The sequence below is a fragment of the Artemia sp. Qi Xiang Cuo genome, chromosome 2 (genome assembly GCF_049724085.1).
Source record: "Artemia sp. Qi Xiang Cuo chromosome 2, ASM4972408v1, whole genome shotgun sequence".
In the NCBI taxonomy this organism is placed as follows: Eukaryota; Metazoa; Arthropoda; class Branchiopoda; order Anostraca; family Artemiidae; genus Artemia; species Artemia sp. Qi Xiang Cuo.
In genome coordinates, this window is record NC_142795.1 from 61,957,962 (window position 1) to 61,984,436 (window position 26,475).

A 26,475-nucleotide genomic window follows, 5' to 3' on the forward strand; every position below is an offset into this window, starting at 1 on the left:
TGTCTAACCAGAGATTCTCAAAAGCTCTCAATGGTGGTTAGTCTCCTAGGAGAATTTACAAATAGGTCATTTGTCTTTTAGATAGTTAGCCAATGCTGAGATTTGGAAAATATTTTTAAGGCACAATTTGCTCCTTTGAACGCTTGGCAAGTGAATGGCTAAATCACTGGGTAGATTAAAAACGAATAGCAAAATAAATCTTATAGCGCTACCTATAACATTCATTCCTTTTGATCTTTAATTTCGTCCCTTGGTTGTATAGAATTCTAATATTTTATTCTGGAAAAATCTATTCCCATTGACTAAACGTAAGTAGTCAAATGATTGTGTTTATCAGTTGTTAGTTTTGTTTATTTCAAAATGGATTTTGAATTCTTTGTTCAAGTTTTATAAATTGGCATCTTCCTGATATTCATTTATTAGGCCACTGCTAAATCTTTTTCTCTAGGCTATGCTTATGGGTCTGGTAGGCTATTATGTTGACTAGGCTAGGCCAATAGCTTAGTAGGTATGATACTGGTTTTGTACTCCCACTATCCACAGGGAAGCACTATAAATTCTGAAAACAATTTTAAAACATCATAAAATAGGTCTAGCCTAGCCTAATTTGGAAATATAGCCTAGTTTACAACATAGGCTAGCCCTAGCCTAATTTAGCTTGGATACATCACTTAATGCCTTTTCAATGCTCTTTCATAATTTGATAAATTTGGGGCAGTTTATATTACTGACCTACAAATAAAATGAATATATCACTAGATGACTTTTTTATCCTCTTTCCAAATATAATAATTGCTTTACTCAGAAAGTCAATTAGGCTATAAGCATTGGTCAATATCTACCAAAGCATATTATTGAGTTAGGACTAAAGTGAATGCACCATTTGATGCCTTTTTTTTATGCTGATTACAAATATAATAAGCATTTCTATTGGAAATGAATTTCAACCCTCCCCCCCCCCTATAGGGTAAGACACCCAGTAGTTGGACACTTTAATCACTTTGAAAACTTTTTGACATTTAAACTACTCTAATTACTGTATTATACCACCTAGAAACTCAATTTTTGTATCAAAAAATTTCTGAAGAATTTCTGAACAAGTAGGTTACTAATTCAGTTTCACTTTGTACAGCACCTCCTATTTTTGAATTTACTAACAAGTGACAATTCTGCCTAAACTCGGACATACAAACAGCTCATTGTAAATTAGTTATTAAAATAGCATAAAAGATTATGTCTGAGAATAGGCGGGTGGCCGACTACTGGGTGTCTTACCCTATATGCCAATTCAGGGTTAGGTTAGGTATAGCCTATATAGGGGGGGGGGGGCTGAAATAAATTTCTGATATAAATGATTATTATATTAGTAATCAGCATAAAAAAAGGCATCAAATGGTGTATTCACTTTATTCCTAACTCAATAATATGATTTGGTAGATATTGACCTAAGCATTTTACAGACCCTCAAAGATGATACCTTTTTCTTGTATTTTAGATACCACTTATATAGCCTACAATTGTTTGCATCACTATTGTTCAAACTGGTATACCAATAAATTGAATCAAATTTTACAGTGCTGAGTACCAGAAAGCACTTGAAAGCACTAAGTATTGTAGAGCTGCAGTTGAAATATGTTAGCTACAACTATTCTGCATATAATGAAGCAAGAATTGTTGTTCTTAGTCCTATTATGGGTGAATATATTGCTGATCACATTATTGACTTATGAATAAAGTAAATAGGTAAAGTTCTACCAAATTGAGTTAGGAATGAAGTGAATACACCATTTGATGCCTTTTATTATGCTGATTACAAATACAATAATCATTTCTATCGGAAATTAATTTCATCCCCCCCCTATAGGCTATATACCGAACCCTGAATTGGTATTTATAGGGGGGGAGGGGCTGAAATTCACTTCTGATAGAAATGATTATCATATGTGTTATTAGCATAAAAAAGGGTATCAAATGGTGTATTCACTTTAGTCCTAACTCAATAATAGGATTTGGTAGAACTTTACCAGTAAATATACCACTTGATGCCTTTTTTATGCTTTTTATAAATATAATAATTGCTTCTCTTGTAATACAGATTTTACTCCTTTTTAAACACTTTATAATGACCAAAAATATCTAGGTTTTGGGTATAGAAAAGGCTTAAACTATGGATTTCAAACTTATTATTTGATTATAAATAGTTATATAATCCACAAGCATTGTTTTATCACTATTAAGCAGGATAAAATATAGAAAACAGTTTTTCCATTTTCCCCACCTGCCATGTTTCTTCTGTCAGCTTTGATATATTTTTTTTTTTTACATATAGGTGAAATGGCATTTTTTTTTAAAGCTGCCTAATAGAACACAAAGAAAACATGGCAGATTTGTTTTAATTTTTTTAATCAACTTAATCTTGCCAAATCATTTTTTGTGAGTTATACAATTTTTGGAAAATGGATTTATTATGAAATAGTAAGTTTGAAACAAATGTTATAACCCATTTTTATGTCCAAAAATATAGAATAAAATTATTATTTTCAAGGGTCCTTAAACAGGGCTTAAAATTGGATTTGAAAGAAAAGCAAATATTACATTCAGAAAGAGCATAAGAAATGGCATCTAGTGGTATGTTCAGTTTATTTGTAGGGCAATAATATGAACCATACAGATATTTACTCTATTATGTAGCCAAAAATAATAAGAAAAGGTATTGTGTTTAAGGGTATGTAATGGGCTTAATATTGATTTTCCAAGTAAAGTAATTGTTATATTTGAAAGAATAAAAGAGGGCTTCTAGTGGTATGTTCCTCTTGTCCATAGGTCAGTAGTATAAACTGCCCCAAATATACCCATAGTTGAGTACTTGCTTCTGAGGGAAATAACAGTAATAGAAACCAAAAGTTTAAAAATATGTTTCTAAAAAAAAATTGTCTAGTGAGGAAGAGTTGCCATTTGTAGCTGATTTAGAAATGGTAATTATTGTTTTCCTTAGCCAGACTCTCCTTGTAGTCCTTATACTAGATGAACCTGAAAAAAAAAAACTAAAAAATATATACAAGATAGGAAAAAACCCCACTGAAATACAAACAAAGAAAACAGCAAAACACAAAGAAGAATCCAATAAAAATATCATGACTAAATACTGCGAAAATCAGACGAAAAGTGGAGCTGAGTCACTCTATCCTCAGAAAAGAACATCAGACTTGGAAAAAATCATTGAGCCCTGTTTGTTGATTTTATTGCTGAAAATAAGTGTAAAGAACAAAAATCAGTAGTCTTTTAACAGAATTATTCTCATAGAACTGGAATAAATATATGTGGTATATCAATTTCCTGACACACAATTGGAGTTCAACTTAAAAAAATTGAAATTTGACACAATTTTGATGAAAACTGTACCACTTATGTTTTCAACATTGGAGAGTATGGAGTGCAAGTCTATGAAGTTACACCATCTTATGGGTCTTTGAAAATGGGTCATTTAGAGCATGTCCTTTGGCAGGTGTGTAGCCCCATCATTTTTTGTTGGTGGGGGGGGGGGTAGGGACAAGAGGGTTGAGCTGATTTCATAGTTTCAATGTTTAGATTGTCTTCATTTTCTGTTATTGTGCTACTATAAGAAGATGTAAATAGGGATCAAATCCCATTGCTTTTTAAAGTTGAATCTGAAGCCAATGAAAGAAAGCAAGGAGCTCTGCCCTTTCTTGCTTTTATTAGCCTGTTATAACCAAAGAAATTGATACAAATTATATTTTTAACAACATTATATAACACATCAAAGTTGAGAGTTAGACAAAGCTAATTTTTATAGAAATAGTCAAGGGACTGAAAGTTTGGACATCCTTTTGACCACTCACACAGGGCTTAGTTGTTGCTATGACCAAGACTATGACTTGACAAAAACTTACCACTCACATGGTCTCTGAATATCAGTCCCAAGCATAATAATAGTTCAATTTGGATCAACTCTTACATTGCTGAGCCTATGTTCATGCTTATTCTGAATTTAGAGTTCACAGAATACATAGAAGCCCAGTTGTCCTGATCCTGGGACCTCAGGATGCTCTTCCACCTGATTGGGTGGGGGGGTGCACCAAGTGGTTAAAAAGTAAAGATTGCTCTTTCTTTCCTCAAGTCTTCAATTTGACATTTTTCTTCAAGCAATAGCAAAGGAAAGTTATTATTAAGACATTACATAGTTAAATTCTAAAGCATTTTGGAATATGTATATGAACAGTACACACACATCAAACATACATAAATTAAGAGGTGGACTTGGCTTTTACTAAGGCTCTCAGCAATGAGCTGCTGTACTGTACTGTAAACAAGCTTTACAACTGTACTGTACAGCTAAACAACTCCAAGACTAAATCTCACAGTTCAACTATGCACTATTCCAATAGCCCTGTGCATTGCTTCATTCAGTTGCATGTGATTTGAAAATGATATCTTAGCAAATAAAAAAGTACACCCTTTAAATTGCCATTGTTGAAACCTTATACAGGAAAATTACAACCTCCCTCATTGAACAACAAGGAAAAATTACTTTTCTACATGGACAACAGTGATGTCCTTATACTTTTCTTTGTTGCTATTGAGGCACTGGGAAATCATAGAGAGCTGTTTAAGGGCTCGTAAAAGCTAATTATTATATCTTGTCATATTTTGTATATATTAGACATAAAGTGCCACATGGTACACTAAAAGCACAATTTGGGTGACATTTTTGTGGAACATGCTATGTAAATGGTTGCTTCTTATTTATGACACCCCTGTGGAAATTCTCCTCCATGGAGAATCCCCCCGGAAACTTTCCTTACATTTGAAATAGCTGCATTATTTTTAATTTTAATTTGATTGCTGAGTGAAAAGGGTTTGTTGATATCACCCAGAGTGGCTGACAATCTGTGGTGGTCTTCTTCTTCTCTTTCAGCAAATGTTTGCTTTTCAGTCAAGACTATTCAGCCCTTTTCATTTTGATTCACTCTGTGAGCTGAACAGAGCTATGTAATTGGTTGCTTCTTATTTATCTAGAATCTGTTGGTTTCTAGTCAGAAAGGTTTTGTTGGTTTGCAAGAAGTTTATTTGGTACTCAGGCTGTGTTGAGTAGTGTACAATAATTACATAAATTCAATACAGCAACGGTTTTAGGCCCAATATACCAGGAGAGGGGGAGGGCAAGTTATACAATTTTTTTTTTAGTTAATTAAGTACCTTCATAGGAGCATACAAATATAAATAAAAGGAATCTAATAGCAGAAATTAGGGGGGTGTTTCCCCAGTTATCAAGTATTTTGCAGTAGGTTGCATCAAGGCATGGCTAATTGTAGAAAGAGCTAAACAACTCCAAGACTAAATCTCACAGTTCAACTATGCACTATTCCAAAAGCCCTGTGCATTGCGTCATTCAGTTGCATGTGATTTGAAAATGATATCTTAACAAATCAAAAAGTACACCCTTTAAATTGCCATTGTTGAAACCTTATACAGGAAAATTACAACCTCCCTCATTGCAAAACAAGGAAAAATTACTTTTCTACATGGACAACAGTGATGTCCTTATACTTTTCTTTGTTGCTATTGAGGCACTGGGAAATCATAGAGAGCTGTTTAAGGGCTCGTAAAAGCTAATTATTATATCTTGTCATATTTTGTATATATTAGACATAAAGTGCCACATGGTACACTAAAAGCACAATTTGGGTAACATCTTTGGAATGAAAAGGCTGGTCCAGACACATGGACATCATAGAGAGCTAATTGTGAGCTCATTGATTAACTAATTTTTATATTTGGTTGCTCTTTATAAGTTTAACTTAATAAAGCAATAATAAAGTGTCACATGGCATCCAATTAGTACACTTTGGGTTGTTAAAAATAAAAAATAACAAAAAAGGATGTTGTCATTGAAAAAACTCAGCAAACAAATATCCCCCCCCCCCCCGTGGAAATTCTCCTCCATGGAAAATCCCCCTGGAAATTTTCCTTACATTTGAAATAGCTGCATTATTTTTAATTTAAAGTACTTGATAAAATATATGATCTATTAACTTACTTGTTGAGTATTGTTTGATTAAGAATATCCAGAAAATCCGAACAATTCTTGGCAGCATTGCAGTTGGAACCTTACATTAATTAAAACTTGCCAGGGATGCTAGTTGTAAAAAATTGGCTCCAGGAATTTGAAAATTGTCTTCCTCTTTGTATCTTTGTTAAAAATTTTTTTTAGCAAATTGCACAAAGATTTTTGTGTGTGCACAAAACAGGGTATGGGATGTATACATTTGCAGAAGGGGGAGGAGGGGGGGGGGTACTGAATATTTTTTATGTTTAAAATTCCTTTTGCCATGCGAAGTTCGGTCTCCTAATGATGTCTGTTGAAGCTGAAAACAATAGATAAAGAGTATGGGTTAGTAACGCTTTTATGTGTTCATTATAATTTCTAATTGTGAGAAAAATATACATGTTTTGTTTGGATTCACTTTATCATGCTTGCAGCAGACATTTTGTACAGTATACTGATGCAGGGATAAATGTCAAAAAAGTAGTCCTGGCTTTATGTGAAATGTGACTAGTAACGGTAATAATCCTCTGTACATTTATGTCAATTCTTTTTTTTTTGAGTTGGTTAGAAGAGATATTAAGAAAAGCAAAAATAGTAGGAAGTTGGCATGGTATCAAACAGTTTTTGTCAATGAACTGTAAGTAAGGAGCAATGCAGCTCAATAGTACCCAAAACTCCAAAAAACAGAACAAACTCTAAGAGCCTTAATAACAATAAATACAGTGCGTCAAAACAATCGAATTCTGGTGTTTATTCAAAGCACATAAGACTCATCAAATTTAATGGTACTCATCAAAAGTTACAAACCTGAGAAAAATTGTCCAATCTTTGAAAAAGGGGGAAAGATTCCCAAAACATAGAATGATTTTAATGGCAATCACTCCATCAGATTCAGCACATCAGAGAATTTTACTGCAGGGGTCTCAAGTTCCTATGTACAAAAATGTGGAATTTTGCATTTTTGCCAAAAGGAAAATCATGGATGTGTGTATTTTTTTTTTTTTTTCAGGGTTGATCATATTAAACCAGTGATTGTAGAAGCTTGAGAGAGGGCTCATTTCATCGAAAATCAAAAGTTATAGCACTCTTTTAAAGCAACCAAAAATATTGGAGGGCAAATAGCCCCTTTCCCATGCTAATTTTTTCCCCAAAGTCACCAAATCAAAATTTTGAGACAGTCATTTTGTTCAGCATAGTCGAAAAATTGAATAACTATGTCTTTGAGGATTACTTAACCCCCCACAGTCCCCAGGGAAGGGCTGCAAGTTATGAACTTTGTCCATTGTCTACATGTAGTATTGGTTATTGGAAAGTGTACAGACGTTTTCAATGGTTTTTTTCTGGTGGGTGGGTGTCGGGGGGTTTACGCAGGAGGATCTTTCCATGGAGGAATTTTTCATGGGAGAAGGGAATTTTCCATGGAGGGGGAGCCGGATTTCTCAGCATTATTTTAAAAAAACGATCAGAAATTAAATTTTAAAAAAAACAAGTTTTTTTTAACTGAAAATAAGGAGCAACATTAAACCTTAAAACAAACAGAAATGATTATGTATGTGAGGGGAGTTGCCCCCTTGTCTTGTAAATACCTGGCACTTTACGCTAAAGTTTTTAATATTATAAGATTATTTTTAATCTTATTAATATAATAAGAGAATTTGGACCTATATTGGAGATTTGGTTTAAGTATTAAAATTAAAAATTAAAACAACTAAACAATTCCTTGAGCTGATCCCCCCCCCCCCTACTAACTTCTATCACTAAACTATGACCGATTTGACCTGTCTAGCTACAGTACGAATATTATTATAAAAAGTACCAAGTCTTATTTTATTTTTGATGATTTCTTTTTCATGTTTTTCAATAAAGAAAATTCTTGTTTTTCAATGATTCCATTTCTGTCCTATTTGCGGATGCAGAGGATGTATTCATATCTATTTTTGAAAGTTAAAAAAAAAATCTTATCTTAAACTGATAGATTTTAGGAAGCAAAATGCCCTTAACTATCAGGGGAAAATATTTGACCTGAGTAAATGTGGTAAAACAGGAAGTATAGTACTTTTTTGTAATTTTGCCATTAACTGGCCATGACTGAAAGGGTTAAAATATTCTAAAATAATTAATTAACCTATATCATTCATAAATGCAGACCACCAAAGTCCTCCCTCCCACTGGGTTTGCAACATTTGATTTGTCATTGTGGATTTTCTCCCCAATATCCTAAAGATAGAGTCTTGAAAGTGTTCAGTGGACACTTTGCACAATTTGTGCAATCTCTATCCTAAAGAACAAGTCTGCAGTGGACATTTTACTGGTCCTATTATTCATGATGAATGTCAAGGCGTTGGTGATGATGCATGAAAAGGGTTTGTTGATATCACCCAGAGTGGCTGACAATCTGTGGTGGTCTTCTTCTTCTCTTTCAGCAAACGTTTGCTTTTCAGTCGAGACTATTCAGCCCTTTTCATTTTGATTCACTCTGTGAGCTGAACAGAGCTACTGAATTGGTTGCTTCTTATTTATCTAGAATCTGCTTAGATTTCTTTCTGTAAATCTTTTGATTCTAGAAGTTGAAATACAAGCGGATATATATTGAGTTCTGTGCTCTGTGTGAAAGCATAGGCATCTAGACTCTTAGCTGATAGTGAGATTTTGTGGTGTTTGAAGCGCTTTAACAGTTTATATTGCAGGGTATAGCCTACTGTGCAGATGTCAGCATATTATATTCAAATAGGCAATGGTCTATTGTTTCATTTGTTATATTACAATACCTGCAAAGAGGGGAGGAGGGAACTGAGCCACTTGAATTAGGGAACTGCTATGAAAATGCCTGAAAATTTAGCCCATTTGAGCCAGATTGAATTCTATCATAAATTTTGCAAAGGTGTTTATTGGGGAAGGGAGATAAAATTGGATTATTCTTACTTAACATTGCCTCTGATAATCTCTAGTACTAAATGTCTCTAATGGGGATTGGTCTCCCACTTGGCTGGTCAATATTTAGAGTATTTTTTGCAATTTCATCCGCCTGATGGTTACCAGTTCTACCTGAGTGGTTTGAAATATACTGAAGGTAAGTTCTAGTGCCCATTGAAGCAAGAGTATCAATAATGCTAAGAAAGCAAACAGTGTCTATATCCATCTTATACTGAAAAGCGAAATACAGAAGCTCTAGGCCGGACAAAGGTTCGGAATACACAAAAATATTATGTACGTTGGGAACTAAGGGTTTACTATTTATAAGATGCTCTGATTTAAATGCAATGATTATGATTTTTCAATCGTAGACGTTATAAATGGATGATCATACATTTTCTCACCCATTGTAATAATAAGGGATGGTAGAAAAGCTCCAAATGCCACCTTCTCATTCATTTTGGACCAATCAACAAAAATTTGGAAATGGTTTTTATATGTAATTGTATTAAATCCCGGCAAATTTTTTTCTGGTTGAAGGCAATGGGGGTAGGTTCTTTAGTCCATATTGAGAAATTAGTGTTTATTATGGGAATTGACCGACTCCATGGGAGGGTTTTGGGGGAATGTAGGTGCAATAGACTTTGCTGGCACTGGGAATTTCTTCTGGGTATTGGCATATTCATTTGCAATGCCTCTATACATACATTGATTTCTTAACCAGTTATGCAGGGTATGTGAGCTACTGGCTTCAGTTTTTGTCAGATAATTTATCAAAAGAAAGCTTTGTTTTTCATTTATTGTTGATAATCGACTCTCAGTAAGCAGAAACTTAGTACATGTTGGTTTCCTATGACCAAATATGAAACAGATTATATCATTTTGTTTTGTTTCAGTTTTTTGCATCAGTGTCTTTGCACAACCACTATAAACAATGAGCCTGTAATCAATATTAAGGTCTTATATGTGATTTATTAATTGGAGTAAAGTTTTCTCATTACCACCCCAGGGTGTGGATAGTAGTCTTTTTGTTACTCTTATTTTCCTATAGCATTTTTTTATTGTGTTTGTGATGTGAAGGTGGAAATACAGTTTTTGGTCAAGTATGAAACCTAGGTAATTGATTCGATTGTCCTTTGGAATAATTATTCCATTTAGAGTTAGTTTTGCATTATCATTATTTTGCTCATGGCGGAATTGGATGACTTTCGACTTGGTGGGTGCAATGGGTAAATCTGATTTTTAGAAAATTTTTCAAATTGGAAAAGTGACTTTTGCAACTTTGAACGTGCAGTCTCAAAGGTGTTGCCAGTTGACCATAGTACCAGAACATTAGTATATTGTAAATGTGTGAATGGGAGGCTCATGTCCCAGAGAACTAGGGAGAAGAGGAGGTAGCTCAGGACTGCACCTCTGCCATTCTTCAAAAGAAGAATTGGGAAACTACGAAAAACAAGTGTCTGCCCTTTAGATATCCCGTTTCCTCTTATTAGGGCTTTCAGTGACTTTCTCTCAAAGCCTTGTCTGTTATTTTCAATGAGATTACTGATTCTGGCCAATATTCACAAACTTGGAAACAGGGTTTAATAAACCACTTAAAAAAGAAATACGGATAACCTGATTTTGAAGGTGTTCATCCTATTTCTTTCACTCCCATTTTCTCTAAGCTATATGAATGATTCCTCGCAGATTAGCTAAAGGAGAAAATCCTACCTCTCACTGACCTGAGACAATTCGGGAACATCAAATCCACCTCTACATTCCATTACATTGTTTTCTTATTGACTCAATTGGGAAAATTCTCGAAAAACCTAATTGATGGCTATATTTAATGTCTATAGACCTCAAAAAGCATTTGACCTTGTTAGCCACAATATATTAGTTGAGAAGCTTGTAACTGATTTCAATATTGATTCTTTCCTGGTTAAATTGGTTGCCTCATTTTTGTCAGCTAGATCACGGGTAGTCAAATATAAGAGTTATTATCCAAGTTATGTACCTGAACACAGTGGAATACCCCAAGGTGCACCTCTCGGTCCCCTCCTTTTTTCTGTCAAGCGAAATAGCATTGTTAGGGAATCTTCTAACAGTTGGAAATTTGTGGATGATCTAATGGGTGTAGAAAGCAACTACAGAAGCCTAGTAAGTAATCCTATGAGTATTCTCAGTGATATGGCAGATGACGCTGCGGAGTTAGATATGAGAGTAAACCCCTCTAAATCTATGATATTGCCAATTTGTTTCCTTAAAACTTCACCCCTTTCCTCAACTGTATCCCCCCAGATATTTCTGTGTCTTCCTTTAAATTACTTGGGGTTAAATTTTCTCTAATTTAAAGTGGGATATCCACGTGAAAGATATTGTCCATAGAGCTAATGTGTCCATGTCTCTCCTTAAGCTTTCGAATAAATTTAACGTCCCCCCATCCCATTATTTAAGGATCTACACTTCCTTCTTCCACCCGCATCTTGAATATGCTTAACCATTTTGGCATCCTGGCATCTCCCGTGATGAATTAGAAAAATTGAATCTATTCAAAAAAGAGCCCTAAGAATAATTTTTAAACAAGCTATGGTACCATATTCACTCCTTCTAAAAAAAGGGCCAGGCTGGAAACTCTTGAGCACAGGAGAGGAATGCTGTGCCTCCGGTTTGCAAAAAATGCAATAATAAACCCTCGCGCGGAAAACATTTTATGCTTAACCTCCAGGTATGAAAAAACCTTTGTCCCCTTCATTACTGATCAAATGAACCACTAGTTTTTTTGTGTTTTTTTGTGCTGGTGATACCCAAGTTTGTGTCTGTTTGGTTCTTTTGTTCCCTCCCTCTTGCTTATATGTTCTCTTTTAACCTTTTTAATGCTATTTTTATCTCAATCTTTTTTTTTGGTTTTGTATTACTTTTTAGTTTTGTAACTTTCTTACATTTGACGCTTTTATTTACTAATGAATGGCTTTGCCTTTCTGATATTGTTGTTTTTTGCATTGTTTAGACAGTTTTTTATTTGTTGTGCTATTTTCAGGATTTTGTTTTATGACTCCGAAATGCGAATTCGGCCCTTCGGGGCTAGTGATAGTCATTTTTTAAAATAAATATCTTATCTTATCGCACCCTGTGTAAGACCTTTAGTTATTGTAGTTTTGGGTGAGGACTGAGAAGGCTGAACCTACGCAAACAATGAAACTTCGATTTTTTATGAAAGATTTTATAAAGGGTACTAGCTTTGGGGGTAATCCAAGACTTGTAAGTTTCAAACAGCTGGAGTGACCCGGCTCAATAGTAACCAAAACTCTAAAAACAAGAATTTTAATAACAATAGATGCATCAAAAAATCAGATTTTTATATTAATGTCAAATATGCCAGTTTTATTGAGTTTCGATATACCTATCAAAAGTTATAGGCCTCAAAATAATCGCCATACTTTCGAAAAAAGGGGAAAGCAGCCCTCAAAAGTAATAGAACGTTAATGAAAATCACACCGTCAAATTCAGCGTATCAGAGAACCTACTATAGAAGTTTCAAGCTCCTATCTACAAAAATGTGGAATTTTGTATTTTTTGCCAGAAATAAGATCAATGATGCGTTTTTTTTTGTTTTTTTGTTTGTTTGTTTGTTTTTGGTATTTTTTCCAGGGGCGATTGTATCGATCCATTAGTCCTAGAATATCGTGAGAGGGCTCATTTGAACGGAAATTAAAAGTTCTTGTGCTCTTTTTAAGTGACCAAAAAAACTGAAGGGCAACTTGGCCCCCTCCCAGGGGTGGATCCAGGATTTTTTTTTTGAGGGGGGGGGGGGCGCAAAATAGATTGATCCGAAAAAAAAATTTCAGGGGGGGGTGCAAAATAGGTTTATCCGATAAAATTGCGTTATGAGCAAGTTTAATTAACGCAAACTTGAGTTAATTAAGTAAATTACACTACTTTAGACTACGCTAGGGGGTGCCCCTTCGCCCCTCCCCCCTGGATCTGCCACTGCCCCCTCCCATCCTCATTTTTTTCCCGGAGTCACCCAATCAAAATTTGGAGATATCCATTTTGTTCAGCATGGTCGAAAATCTAATAAATATGTCTTTGAGTATGACTTAATCCTCCACAGTTCCCGGGGTAAGGGCTGCAAGTTATGAACTTTGCCCATGTTTTACATATAGTATTGGTTAATGGGAAGTTTACAGATGCTTCAGGAGGGATTTTTTTCTGGTGGGGGGGCGGCGGCGGGGGTTACGGGGGAGGATCTTTCCATTGAAGATGTTTCCTTTGGGGAAGGGACATTAGTATGAAGGGGCGCTGGATTTCCCAGCATTAGTTAAAAAACAATAAGAAATTACATAAAAAAACAAGTTTTTTCAACTGAAAGTACGGAGCGATCCTAAAACTTAAAACGAAGATAAATTATTATATATATTAGGGGGTTCGCCCCCTAGTCAATACCTCGCCCTTTATGCTACAGTTTTTTTTTAGTACTTTCAAGAGAGCTATTTATTCTATTTAACCAACCTTTGCGATTCAGGGGTTTGTGATTCAAACAAAATTCGAACTTTAGAGTAAAGAGCGAGATATTGACTAAATTTCGAGAGCCATTTAGCCAAAAAAAAGTAAAATTAATATGCAAATTTCGTTTTGATTATTCTTGTACAGTGAGCCAAAATCAAAGCTGCATTATTTCAAAAATTTTCAGAAATTAAATTAAAAAAATATTTTTTTTAACTGAAAGTAAGGAGCGACATTAAAACTTAAAACGAACAGAAGTTACTTCGTATATGAAAGGGACTGTCCCTTCCTCAACGCCTTGCTCTTTACGCTAAAGTTTGACTCTGTCAAACAAAATTTCTATTCGGTTTAAGTTTTAATGTTGCTCCTTACTTTCAGTTGAGAAAACTTGTTTTTTTATTTAATAGCTAAAAGGACCTGGTGGTTCACATTGTCATATGCCCCTTCAAAGTCTATGAATGCAGCAGCTAGGACATTATTTTTAGATATGGATTTATTTATTGCATTTGTTAACAAGATAAAAGCATCTGCCGAGGAGTGGTGTTTCCTGAAACCAGTTTGAGTATGAGGTACAGGGTTGCCAACTTTTGGTCAATGAATATTTCCCTTGAGCATCCAAAAATGTGTCCTTTTTAGCCAAATTATGTCCATATTTTGTCTATAATATGTCCATCTTGAAATATCAGAAACTAGTTTTTTTACTACTTGTAAACTTCGTTTAAAGTGATCAATTAACAGCAAATATAATGAAAACGAAAAAGATTCATTTACCTCGACCAAAAGAAATGAACTACTGTGAAAGCACAAAAGTCATACGAGCACATAAGGAGTAAAAAACTTAGTGTCATAGTATACGTTAATCCTACTGCTGAGGGCTCCACTCGGCAGTTGCGCCCAGCACGTGGGTTGGCATCATCATTCGTGGTGAAAACTCTTTGCAGCTAAGAGTATATCTTCTGCAAGGCATAAGGTAAATCCAGAAGTCAAGCGACGTTGCGGAGTGCTAGGTAAGCTGGGTTGCCCTTCAATCAGAGGGGTGACATCCTCAAAGGCATAATTACAATGCTGAACAAACTAGGTGTCTACAAATTCTGATTGGATGCTGGTTTTCGGAACTGATAGGCGCGGGGGGAGGGGGGGGGTTGCACTCAAATCACTTTTGACTCTTACAAAGGGCACTAAACTTTAGTCAAATGAGCCCCATCTGAAGTTTATACGACTACCCATTCTCTAAAACCGTATATGCCCCTGGCGTATGACTTACAACCCTTGCCCCAGGGACGTTATGGGCTGTATAAACATCAAGAGCAGTGTTGTATGTTCTTTGGACCATTTTTAACAAAATTTCTGTTGGATGCATATAGGGAAAAGAATACGTGTGTGGAAGGGGTGGTTCCACCCGTTTCCACCAAGGGTGGAGAGGGGGGGCACTTCAAGGGTGGCACGGCCCTTGTGTTTCAAGAATCGTTCTTTAAAAAATTAGACAAAAAGTCGAACATTAGCTTAGAGAGGGGGGTATTGAGGAGGAAGTAGCCCCCGTCATATACGAAATAATTTCTGTAAGTTTTAAGTTGTAATATCACTAGTTTTGTGGTAGAAAAACTAGTTTTTGTATTTATTTCTGATCGTTTTTCAGATAATCCCAGGAAATCCACCCCCTCTGTGGAAAATTTTTCCACGAAAAATTCCTCTTTATAAAGTTCCTCCCATGCAAAATTCTTCCTCTGGGAAATTACCCCCTGACAATTCCATCCCTGCTGCGAATCCTTCCCAGAATTTTTTTTTGCTTACGATTCTGCCTGAAAAATACTCCTTACCATACTTTTATTTGAAGAAAGACTTGTATTCATTTAGTTCCTGATCCTTTTTAAGGTCATTGGCGAATATCCCTGTTTGGAAAATACCCCCCCCCCCCCGGAAAGTTTATCCCCCTGAATTTTTCCATGAAGAATTTCTCCTGGTGATAATTCCCCCCCCCCCCCCATGGAAATTTCTCCCGTGGAAAATCCCCCCCCAAAAAAAAAGATCCCAAGAGAATTCCAACTGCTGAAAACTTTTGCCTGAGAGTTCCCTCAGAGCCCCTCTACATGTACAATGGGATCAACAACGAGAAAAAAGACAAATAACAAACATTCTGTATACAAATTCTGGTAAATTCTCCCCATGTAAAATTTACCCTGAAAAGTTCACCCCCAGAAACTTCCATCCCAATGAGAAATTCTCCCTATAGAAAATCCATCCCTAGAAGAATCCATCTCCTTCCTCCCTTGGAAAATGTCGGTATTCTTCCCTATAACAAATACTATATGTAAACAATGGCCAAATTTCATAAATTGCGGCCCTTCCTCTGGTGGTTCTGAGGGGTCATGTCATCTCTAAAGACATATCTATTGTACCTTTCAACAATACTGAACAAAATGGCTATCTCAAAATTTTGATCAGACGACTTTCAGGAAAAAAGGGTGTGGGACGGGGGCTAGTTGTCCTCCAATTTTTTGGTCACTTAAAAACAACACTAGATCTTTTAATTTTCGTTTGAACGAGCCCTCTTGCGAAATTTTAGTTTTATTGGTTCGATATGATCACCCCTGAAAAAAGCAACAAGAACAAATAAACACGAATCCGTTATGCTTCTTCGGCAAACACTATAAAATTTCATTTTTATGGATAGGAGCTTGGAATCTCTATATTGGGGTTCTCTGATACGCTGAATCTGTTGGCGTGATTTCCATTCAAATTCTTTGACTTTTATGGGGTGTTTTTCACCTTTTTCGAAAATTTGGCAATTTTTTTCAGACCCACTAATGGGTAACTCTATACTTAAAAAATATTATATATTTGGAATCAGCACAATAAGCTAATTTTTTGGTAGGCCTACATCTATTGATATCAAAATTGATTCCAGATCACCAAGAATCTATTTTTTTTTTTCTTTTGCTAACTTTCTATTTTCAGTTAATAATACTTGATAAATAGATAGACGTTTTGCCTGACTATTGGAAGACGGAAGCGATTGTTAACTAAAAAAGTGCCTGCTTGCCTATTATCTTGACTGTAGCGTAAAAACAAGGAGAAATAAAATCGTTTATAGATGAAAGAATACAAACTTGTAAAGAATTTCATGAGTATCTGCAAATAGTTGTCTGCGGGAAAAAGCAAGCAACTCCGAAAAATAATAACCTTTGAAAAAAAATAACGTTTGTAAAAAAATTAATAGAAAATAAGTAGTTAGGTAAATTTGGTGTAGGAAAAGAAAACAGTAATGGATACAGACTTTTGCAATTTTGTAGGTAGGTATAACAATCTAGTTATAACCAATACGGTGTTTGGTCATAAAATGGCTCATAAGTTAACATTGTATTCACGTGATGGTAAGACAGCAAACCTTGTTTATTAGGTTGCAGTATATCAAAAAATTGCAGAATTATAACAGGACGCGATGATATGTAAGAGTGCCGCTATAGATGTTAAGAGTAAGTAGCGGCATCTAGCAGTACCGATGTTCCGTTTGAAGCTGAAGCTCCGAAATGGTCACTGTTTCATAAGACTTTATGATGCTGGTAGACTCCAGGATAAAAATTTGAGAGAAACTTTCCAGGAACAGTTGAATACCAAACTTCAGAGTTTAAAATTTGATAATGTGGAAGATGGTTGGAATAATTTTAGAAAAATAATTTGTGAAGTTGCTGAAGGTGTATTAGGGAAGAAAGCTAGAACTGCAGCTAAGAATATTAGTGAAAAAGCTTTATATTTAATAGAAAGGAGAAAGGACTTGTACAAGAATTATCTGAGTGATAGATCGTATGAAAACAAAAGAAATGTAAAGAAAGTGGAGAAAGCATTAAAATATGAACTAAGGAGGTGTGAAGTGGAGGCCATGGATAAAATTGCCGACGATCTGGAAAATGCAGCTAGACGGCATAAAAGAAAAATATTGTACTGGCATGTTAACAAATTGAGAGGGAGTAGTCAATCAGGACTTGGACCAGTTAAAGATAGGACTGGGGTCGCAATTAGCGATAAGGAAAAAACTAAAGAGAGATGGGCCGAACATTTTGAGAATTTGCTTAACCAAGATAGAGTCGCAGGAAAAAATATAGAGGGAAATGAAAAAGTTTGTGATACCTTGGATGTGAAGGAAGATTTGTTTTGTGAGGAGGAATTAGCAACAGTACTAAAAGGATTGAAGAATAATAAGGCTCCAGGTGCTGATAGGGTGGTAAATGAGTTTCTTAAATATGGTGGCTCTGAAGTTAGAAAAAAGTTACTAAAGATTATGAATATGATTTTTGAAAAAGGGGAGTACTTTACGAGTCTATGAAAGCCTTACTTTTGCCACTTTATAAGAAAGGTTAAAAAAGTGAGTGTGGTAATTTTGGAGGCATTAGTCTGGTCTCTGTAGGTAGTAAATTACTTAGTAATATGATGCTTTTTAGACTGAGAGATGCCGTAGACAAAGTTTTAAGAGAAGAGCAGTGCGGTTTTAGAAAAGGTAGAGGATGCGTCGACCAAATTTTCACTCTGAGGCTAATAATTCGAGAAGTGCCTTAGTTTTCAAACACCTTTGGTCCTCAGTTTTATAGATTATGAGCAAGCGTTCGAATCTATTGATAGAAGAGTTTTAGTATAGGTTTTATCCTTGTATGGTATACCAGACAAATACATTAAAGTGATTAGTGCTATGTACGAGAATAATACTGCTGCGGTTAAGGTAGTAAATGAGGTTAGCAGCCGGTTTTGTGTTAAATCAGGAGTTAAGCAGGGTTGTTTTCTATCCCCCTTTGTATGGATTATTTTGATGGAATTTATTTTAAGGAGCACAGGAAAGGCAATGGGGGGACCACGGAATCAAATGGGGAGGAAAAAGTCTCCTGGACTTGGATTATGCTGATGATTTAAGCATCCTAGATGAAAGTGTGAGCAACATGAATGAACTTTTAGAGGTTTTGCGAGTTCAGGGTGCTTGAATAGGTTTGTAAATTAATGTTAAGAAGACTAAGTCACTAAGGCTAGGAATAAGTGAAGATGAAAAGGTGACGTTGGGTAATGAAAAGATTGATCAAGTGGGCAGCTTCACTTACCTTGGTAGTATTATTAGTAAAGGTGGCGGGAGCAGTGAAGATGTTAAAAATAGAATAGCCAAGGCTCAGGGTATTTTTTCACAGTTAAAAAAAAGTCTGGAAGAATAGGAAGATAAGTCTGCAAACCAAGATTAGAATATTAGAAGCTACAGTGATGACAGTGGTCAAATATGGCTGTGAAGCATGGGCGCTCCGAAAAGCGGATGAAGATTTGCTAGATGTTTTCAAGAGAAATTGCGTAAGGATTCTTCTGAGTACCCGGCTGACTGACCGTATTTCAATCAATAGGCTATACGAAAAATGTGGTTCAATACCGCTCTCTAGGGCTATAATGAAAGAAAGGTTGAGGTGGCTAGGGCACGTTGTGCGGATGAAGGATGATAGATTGCCGAAGATTGTTCTTTTCGGCCATCCATCTAGGGCTAAACGGAAAGTAAGTGGTCCCTATATGGGGTGGGAGGACGTCATAAAGAAAGATTTAAAGGAAATGGGAACTTCGTGGGCGGGTGTAAAAAGGGAGGCTTTGAATAGATTGGGGTGAAGGAGGAGCGTGCGTAGCTGTGTTGGCCTCAGGTGGCTTGGTGCTGCGGTGAGTTGTTAGTAGTAGTTAAGTAAATTTAGTGCTAGACAAGTAGTTTTAATACTGATTTGGTGAAAAATGGATTTTTTTTTATACAAAAATATGTATCCAGCGAGGAAATATTCTATTTTATGTCATAAATTTGCAAAATATGTCCTTTTTATGTCCCAAATTTCTAAAATATGTCCCTTTTTTGCCCTATTATGTCATTGTGTCCCGACCATGATTATAGCAATTTAGGAGTTCCTGTTTATAAGAAGGGGCGAGGTTCTTTATCCACGGTGTATGTTTTCGTAGCTACTAGTAGCCTTAGCCCTAATTTGTTGTATTGAATTATTCAATTCATGAATTAAGAACGGGTGGGTTATATATTCTGAGCCTGGGCGAGGCTGGTATATAGGATTTATTGAGATTGCGGGGGGGGGGGGTAATGCTGTTATTATTTGATCTTGGCTTATTTGAGAAATGTGTTGCAAATGAGTTTGTCTTTTCATTATCATTATCATAATGGGTATTATATAATAGCTCATACTGTTGTAGGTTGGGGTATGTTTTTTTCCCACAAATTATGAGTTTATGTATATTTGGCTCACGTGTTTCTCTGGAAAGACTATTTGCAAAATTATTCAAGTAATTATATTTAGCATTTATTATAGCCCTCTTGAAATTAGCCTCTGATTGTAATTTATTTAAATATATAGCAGGAGATGTTTTTTTTTTTTTTTAGATTTGTTCACCTAGCTGCCTTTTTTGTTCTCCATTTATTTTGGCATTCATTTGTCCACCATGCTTGAGGAGTGTGTTAAGGGATATTTTTTTTCCTGGTTGTTGTATTGGGGATAACATGATTAGCTGTATTTGTTAGTATGGATGCCAAAACTTCAGTAGCCTATGTGTGTCAGCTGCTACAAGTGAAACATATGATACCTGGGTGAGACTTGTAATTTCATCATTGAGCTTATTTTTGAAAATAGCCCAATTTGCTTTAGTGTTAATTTATTTGGGGGTATGTCACAGAATTTTAGTGGGTTCATTTAATGAAGAAGCTATGGCAAAGTGGTCCGTGCAAAAGTTATCAATTTTATTTATATAAATTTGTATTGACACAATTACACATTACACATTTATTGACACAATTTGTAGGACAATTGTGGAAAATTTGCCACTTTTGGGGTTGAAATATATATTTAGATTTGGAGGGGTAGTAACTATTAATTCAGTATTATTTGAGATGAAACGTTCAATACACTTACCAGCTTTATTTGCTGACTTACCCCCCCCCCCCCCCCACAAAAGGCTGTAAGCATTAAAACCTCCACAAATAATTATGATTTTTAGCGTATTAGAATTACTTATATAGCTGAAGAAATCCATTGCATCTGTAGTTTGGTCATTAGGGTTATAAAAGCTTATTATGTAAGTTCTGGTATTATTCAGCCAAACATTAATTCCAATTGTATCAACATCATTTAAAAAATTTGGAAAGTTAATGCCACAAAATTTGATATTATTATTCTTATTAAAGCTACACAACCTCCATTTCTCTCTGATGACCCATGGGCGCCCATAAGCTGAATTCCAGGGGGGGCAAACCTCGTCTAATTGACGCTTTTAATGCTATATAATAGAAATCTCAGAACAAAAATATAAAAATAAGGCAACATCATTCAGCCAGGGGGGACGGGCGAACCCCCCTCCCCCTCTTATGGGTGCCCATGTGATGACCTATCCTTTCTCAGGATAGTATATCCTGGAGATTTTATTTTTTGGTTTTTGGTCAAGTGGGTTCCCTGAAGGCAAGCAGTATTGATGGAATTATTATTCATAAAAGATATTAGTTCATTTAACTTATTTTCTGAAAGTGATCGTACATTCCACTGAAGTATTGAGATGTGCTGATTTATTGCCTTAGTTTTCATTTGACTGTGTGTCAATGTTTAGATTTGCTAGGAGTAAAGCAAGATCCTTATTTGCTTGAATAAGCAAGTGATTGGGTAGGTACATGTTTGCTAATTCATTTATGATTTTTGCTTTCCGTGGCTGTTGTAGGTTCATAGACTGAACTGCATTAGAGATTAGTATGAAGAGGTATATGGTTTGTAAGATTTAACTGCATTTGTTTGTTGTGTGTCCTAGTTTTAGACATTTTTGGCACTGGATCGGCTTTAGCTTGTAGGGCTTGTAAGGTTTCATTTGTCCAAAGAGAAATATCTAGCCCGGGATATTGTTTTTTCCTCTAAGTGTGAAAAAGGAAGACTTGCTTGACTTTTGGCCATTAGTATCTGGTTTGCCCAGTTGGGTGACATCTGCAACTGGGATAGGGTTGGCAACTGTTTCAGAGAGCCCTTCCTTTAGCTCCTGAATAGGTATTTCTGGAGGGATGTTATACACAACTGTTTTTATTAGGTAGTAGTTTAGGGTCCATAGAGCAGACTTTATTGGGATGTTAAGAAGGGTTTTTAAGCTAATTAGTATTTCTGCTGATTTTGAATCTTGGAGAGCTATTAGCAAAGATCCATCACGGTTAATGTTTAAAGAAAACATGTATTTTAACAATTTGAAAATTCCAACCCTTATTAGAGTTATCTTCTTTATATCAAAGGGGGTATCAGGAGAAATTTTTAAGTATATTCCAAGGTTTTGTGAAGGAGGAGTTGGAGCAAGGGACCTCCTAGAAAGGACCTCTTGAAAGTCATTTTATTTTCATCATGGATAGAGACAAACGCTCCCACCTCCACCACTATGTTATCCATTGAATTTGGCCCATTATGTGAGCTTTGAGATAGTGAGCTTAACCAGCAAAGATGGGGCGTATGCGGAACATTTTCGGTAATATTTGGGGGTAGGGTCCGGGGGGACTTTTTGGGGGGGTGTTCTATGCATTGCCTATTGGAATGAGCTTTAATACTAACAAAAGGAAATTATGATACCAGACCGTATGCACTCTTGTTAAGTTAGGACTTTACCATCCCCCCAAAAAAACACCACAGTGTGGTTGAAGAAGGTTTGGTGCACGATTGGTTGGGTTGACTGCTGATAAATCGTGATAAATTTTCAAAAGAATTTTTTTTTATAAATCTCTTAAAGTGTTGATGTTGTATCGTGGTCTGCAATATCCTTCTCTATTAAGTTTTCTTCTTCTTTTAAATGGGGCTTTCTGGGCTCCCTTTCAGTTTCTCACTGCTTTAGATGGTACCAAGTGACTGCAACATCTTTGGAATCTGTAAGAAAGTTTCCCTTTCTGTTTCTTTTAGCAGAAATCTAGAGTTACATCTATCCTATTTAGATCTTCTTTTAGTTTTTTTTTTTGCTGACTTGCCTGACACTCAAAACAGGAGTTGCTGCAGAGTTTCTTCTGCTGTATAACATAACCAATACCCAGGTGAAGGTGTAAGACGCATTTTGAATAGATCCTTATTGTCTTTAATGCAATGTAGTCAGCTTAACCACTGCCTCTATTTCCTTACAAAGGCAAGTGCTAGATAAAAAAAGAAAAAAAATGATGTATCAGCTCAAATGCTAGAAAGAGGCATCAGAATTATATAGACTCACAGATATGCATTTCTAGGATTCGCGCCTGAACTAGCTTTTGTTTTAGGGAAATCGGCTGGCAGGATTTAACCAAATGTGGCCAATTGCTAAAGTTATAGTTTAGGATTCCCAACCTTGATGTAATCCCTGCAAACGAAAAGCTGCAATGATATCTGCCTCCCCTAAAATTGTTATCTGATGTAATACAAGTATGGTAGGGATGAGACATTAGAATTTTTATTTCATATTAAAGGTGTTTCTGTCTAACCTGATAGGATATAGAGCGTTTTCTACTCGAAGTAACATCATATGAGCTTCTAGGTCTTGTTTCACTATCGCATGAGACACATCCATAGCTGCAGAGAATTGTCTTGAATCATTATTTGGGTAATTAACACTGAAAATTTGTTAATACAAAGATTAAGAAAAAACATTCTTTAATGTCCTTTTTTTATGCTTGCTTTGTACATATAGAACTTTTTCTAGAAATAACTAATTGAATGCAAACATGAACAGACTACATTTTTTGTCTTTACATGGACATAATTATATATTTTATTCTGAAACTTTGGCTCATGAGCTGCAGCTGCAATAGACCTTTATGAACTTTTAGAACTGACCCTTGTTTTCAGGCCACCCACACCCAACACGGAGTTCGACACAGGTTGTGAATATTATCGTTCAACACGGTGAATATCTTCTCAGAATCTGTTTTCAACAATGCTATTTTAGCGCATTAAAATTTTGAAGAACCCGTGTCCAACACGCTTGGAACTCGTAAAATGGAAACGCTTTAGTTTTGCAGAGTTGAACACAGAATTTGAAAACGATTTTTTGTCGAACCCGCTCAAAACATGCTTCAAACCCTGTGTCTGAAAACACAACTCTGGAATTCTACCTGTTTTTTGTTTTTTTCTATTGTATAAAGAAGGATTTTCTTGAGATCTCTGCAATTTTATTTCTATGAAGCAGATACATTCTTGGAGCCTGTGAGGTTTTTACTTTTGCTATGGAGTAACTTTGTTTTTGTTTTTCCAGTGTTTCCAGAATGGCATCGGAAGATAGTATGGATGTCACCATTGGTCAAACTAATTCTACCATGTCAAGTCAAGATTTGATAGTGCCTGGTGCAGGGGCTATAGATATAACTCCAAATGTTGATGGTGGAGTCCTAAAAGAAATATTGAGAGAAGGTGTTGGCGATGATGGTCCTTTCGAAGGAGAGCAAGTTTTTGTCCACTATCTAGGTCAGCTCCCTGATGGAACTAAGTTTGATTCCAGTAGAGACAGAGGAGATAAATTTGACTTTGTTCTTGGAAAAGGTAAGAAAAGTTTTCTTTGTTTGTTCGTAAGTGTTTTTCCTCAGCAGTTAATGTAATTTTAAGCTATCTCTTGTTTTTGTCACATTTACGAATTTGGAATTTAGCAATTAAACTGATTAATAAAGAATAAGGAAATAAAGCAATATCATAAATCTTGATTGTTAAAAGCATGCATGAGTTTTTAATTTCTTGAGTTTTTGGATGTGATCCTGATTAATACTGCATTATTTAACAATAAGGATTTTTGAAGACCACACTGCCCTTCCATGACGCACAAATAACAGTTCAAATAGGATTTGAACTGTTTTGTGTACGTCGTTTAGCTGTAGCTAAAGTGTTGCGATAAATATAGAAGCTGAACATTGTATTTTTAGTTATAAAAGTGTTGGACCAGGAAATATGGCCTCACCAAGTAGTGGTGCCATTGCTGCGTATAAAGATATACCTCGAATAAGTCCAAAATATACTGTCCAGAAAATGATTCATCCATTTTCATTTGTTTCTCAAGATATTTAGAAAATTTAGTTTTATCTCTCCTTTCTCATTCACAGCAATAGTTGGGAAACAGAGTTTTTGATACTAGATATATAATACTAGTTTACGATCTTATTTGATCCATCGTTGGTGAATCTTCAGTTGATTTCATTGGTGAATTGAAGGTTTGGCAAAACGTACTGTATTTGATTCTGATCACTGTGTCAATTTTCTATGATTGGACCAATTTTTTAGAGACTTGGGGCAAACTGCATAGCTACGTATTTTGCTCTAGTGCCTTACAGATTGCTTGCAGAAGTTCAAGATTGTCTCATAGGAGATTAGACTTGATTCTCTGTCTTGAAACTTGAAAGAGGAAGTATCTCAAATTTAAAGATAGACCCATAACAATATATGAAATTCTGAGAGACTTCAACATTTGCAATGTCAAAGATGTTGTTTTGTCAAAGATGACCGTCTTCAGTTGGCCACTAACAAGCCTGATTCGGTACTAAACACAGTTCTGTAGGAAAACGATATTTGGTTCAAACCATCTAGTGATCAAGTGCAAACTTTAGATACCGTATGTCTCTGCAAGCAAAAGCTCTTTATAAAAGCGAGCGAGAGATTACAGGAACTGCGTTAATATACTTAAGTTGACCTAGGTCACTAGGCTCTCAGCTTCCTGAGAGTCCATTTGGTGAGTATATCATGCAAATGGCAAATTAATTTTTATTCATTCTAAGAAACCTACTAATTACGAGATTAACTCAAAATCTTTTTGAAGAAACCATGAAATGTCTCTTGTGTCTGCGAAGAGAGGGTCAGGCAGGATAACTAGCACAAAGGACATTGCCACACACTTTCAATGAACTTGGTTCAATGCATTTGAACCAAGTGCTTCAATGCTTTGGTAGCGTTCAAGACTTTGGTAACGGTCGTGTATTGCAAAACCTTTGTTGTCACGATCCAGTGGTGATGATACTTACCTTATGAATGCAAGGATTAGAGTTAAAATCCAGTTGTGGCAACGCATTTCCTTCTATAATGGCTAAAACTTGTTTCCTTCGAAAGAAATTAGTCATAGGACCAGTTGTACCAGATTCTCTAAATGAAAATGGGCTAAGGCTCCTACAACTCTGCAGCATGCACAACCTTGTGATTACGAACACCGTGTTCGCAAGGAAGGACATCCGCAAATGTACGTGGTGCAGTAACGATGGCCGTACCAAAAAAATGATCGACTACATCATCGTCTCACAGAGATGGAGGTCTTGGATTAGCAACTGCCGCACGTACAGGGCGGCTGAGATTGGTAACATAGACCATCGCCTCGTCGTCGCTAGCATACGATTAAGGCTCAAAGCCCAGAACCAAGACCAGTCAAGATTGATGTCTCTCGCCTCTGCGAGCAGGAGACATGGTCCAAATGCCCCATTGATGTTTTGAACCGCTTCGACGCACTCCTGCCATTTGAAAGTTGTGAGGACGCATGACTCTCTTTAAAAAAGAATGTCCTGGAGTCAGTGACAGTAAATGTCGGACGGAAAAAGCGTGCTAATAATGCATGGATCCAGTCAGATACGCTTGACGTCATAGAGCAGAAACGCAAGGCGAGGTTACAGGGTGACATACCGACTTATAGAAGCCTCAATGGTGTCTGTAACAAACGATACAGCGAGACAAGGAGCTGTTTGTGGAAAGGAAGGCAATTAACTGGAGGGTGCAGCCAACAAAGGTGACATTGGCAATCTGTACAAGCACCTCTGTGATCTCACTGGCGACAAAGCACCCTCGGTTGCATTTGTTATCTCCGTTGACGGCCAACCACTTAGTGACGAAGCTGCCCAGGTCAGCGGATGGAAAGACCACTTCTCAGGCCTCCTCAATGCCGAATCTGTAGCGCAGATAGACCAGGAACTCACCAGCTCTGCCGCCAACACTCAGGAACTGCTTACAAATGACTCAGAAACTTTTCACGCCTGGGACTGGGAAGCTGGCATAATCCTGCCCCTCTGG

At 36.1% G+C, this 26,475-nt stretch overlaps 1 protein-coding gene across 2 annotated transcripts in view; it reads left to right on the forward strand.

Annotated features, from left to right (window-relative positions):
* The first annotated feature begins 242 nt into the window (after positions 1-242).
* Positions 243-26,475, forward strand: part of LOC148955474 (peptidyl-prolyl cis-trans isomerase FKBP4-like) — a 60,622-nt gene continuing 34,389 nt past the window's right edge. For both annotated transcript variants that reach the window (XM_089102375.1, XM_089102380.1), the window contains exons 1-2: positions 243-308; positions 23,699-23,982. In XM_089102375.1, the coding sequence (XP_088958501.1) occupies positions 23,709-23,982 (274 nt within the window). In that variant the 5' untranslated portion in view covers positions 243-308; positions 23,699-23,708. The remainder of the gene's footprint in view (positions 309-23,698; positions 23,983-26,475) is intronic.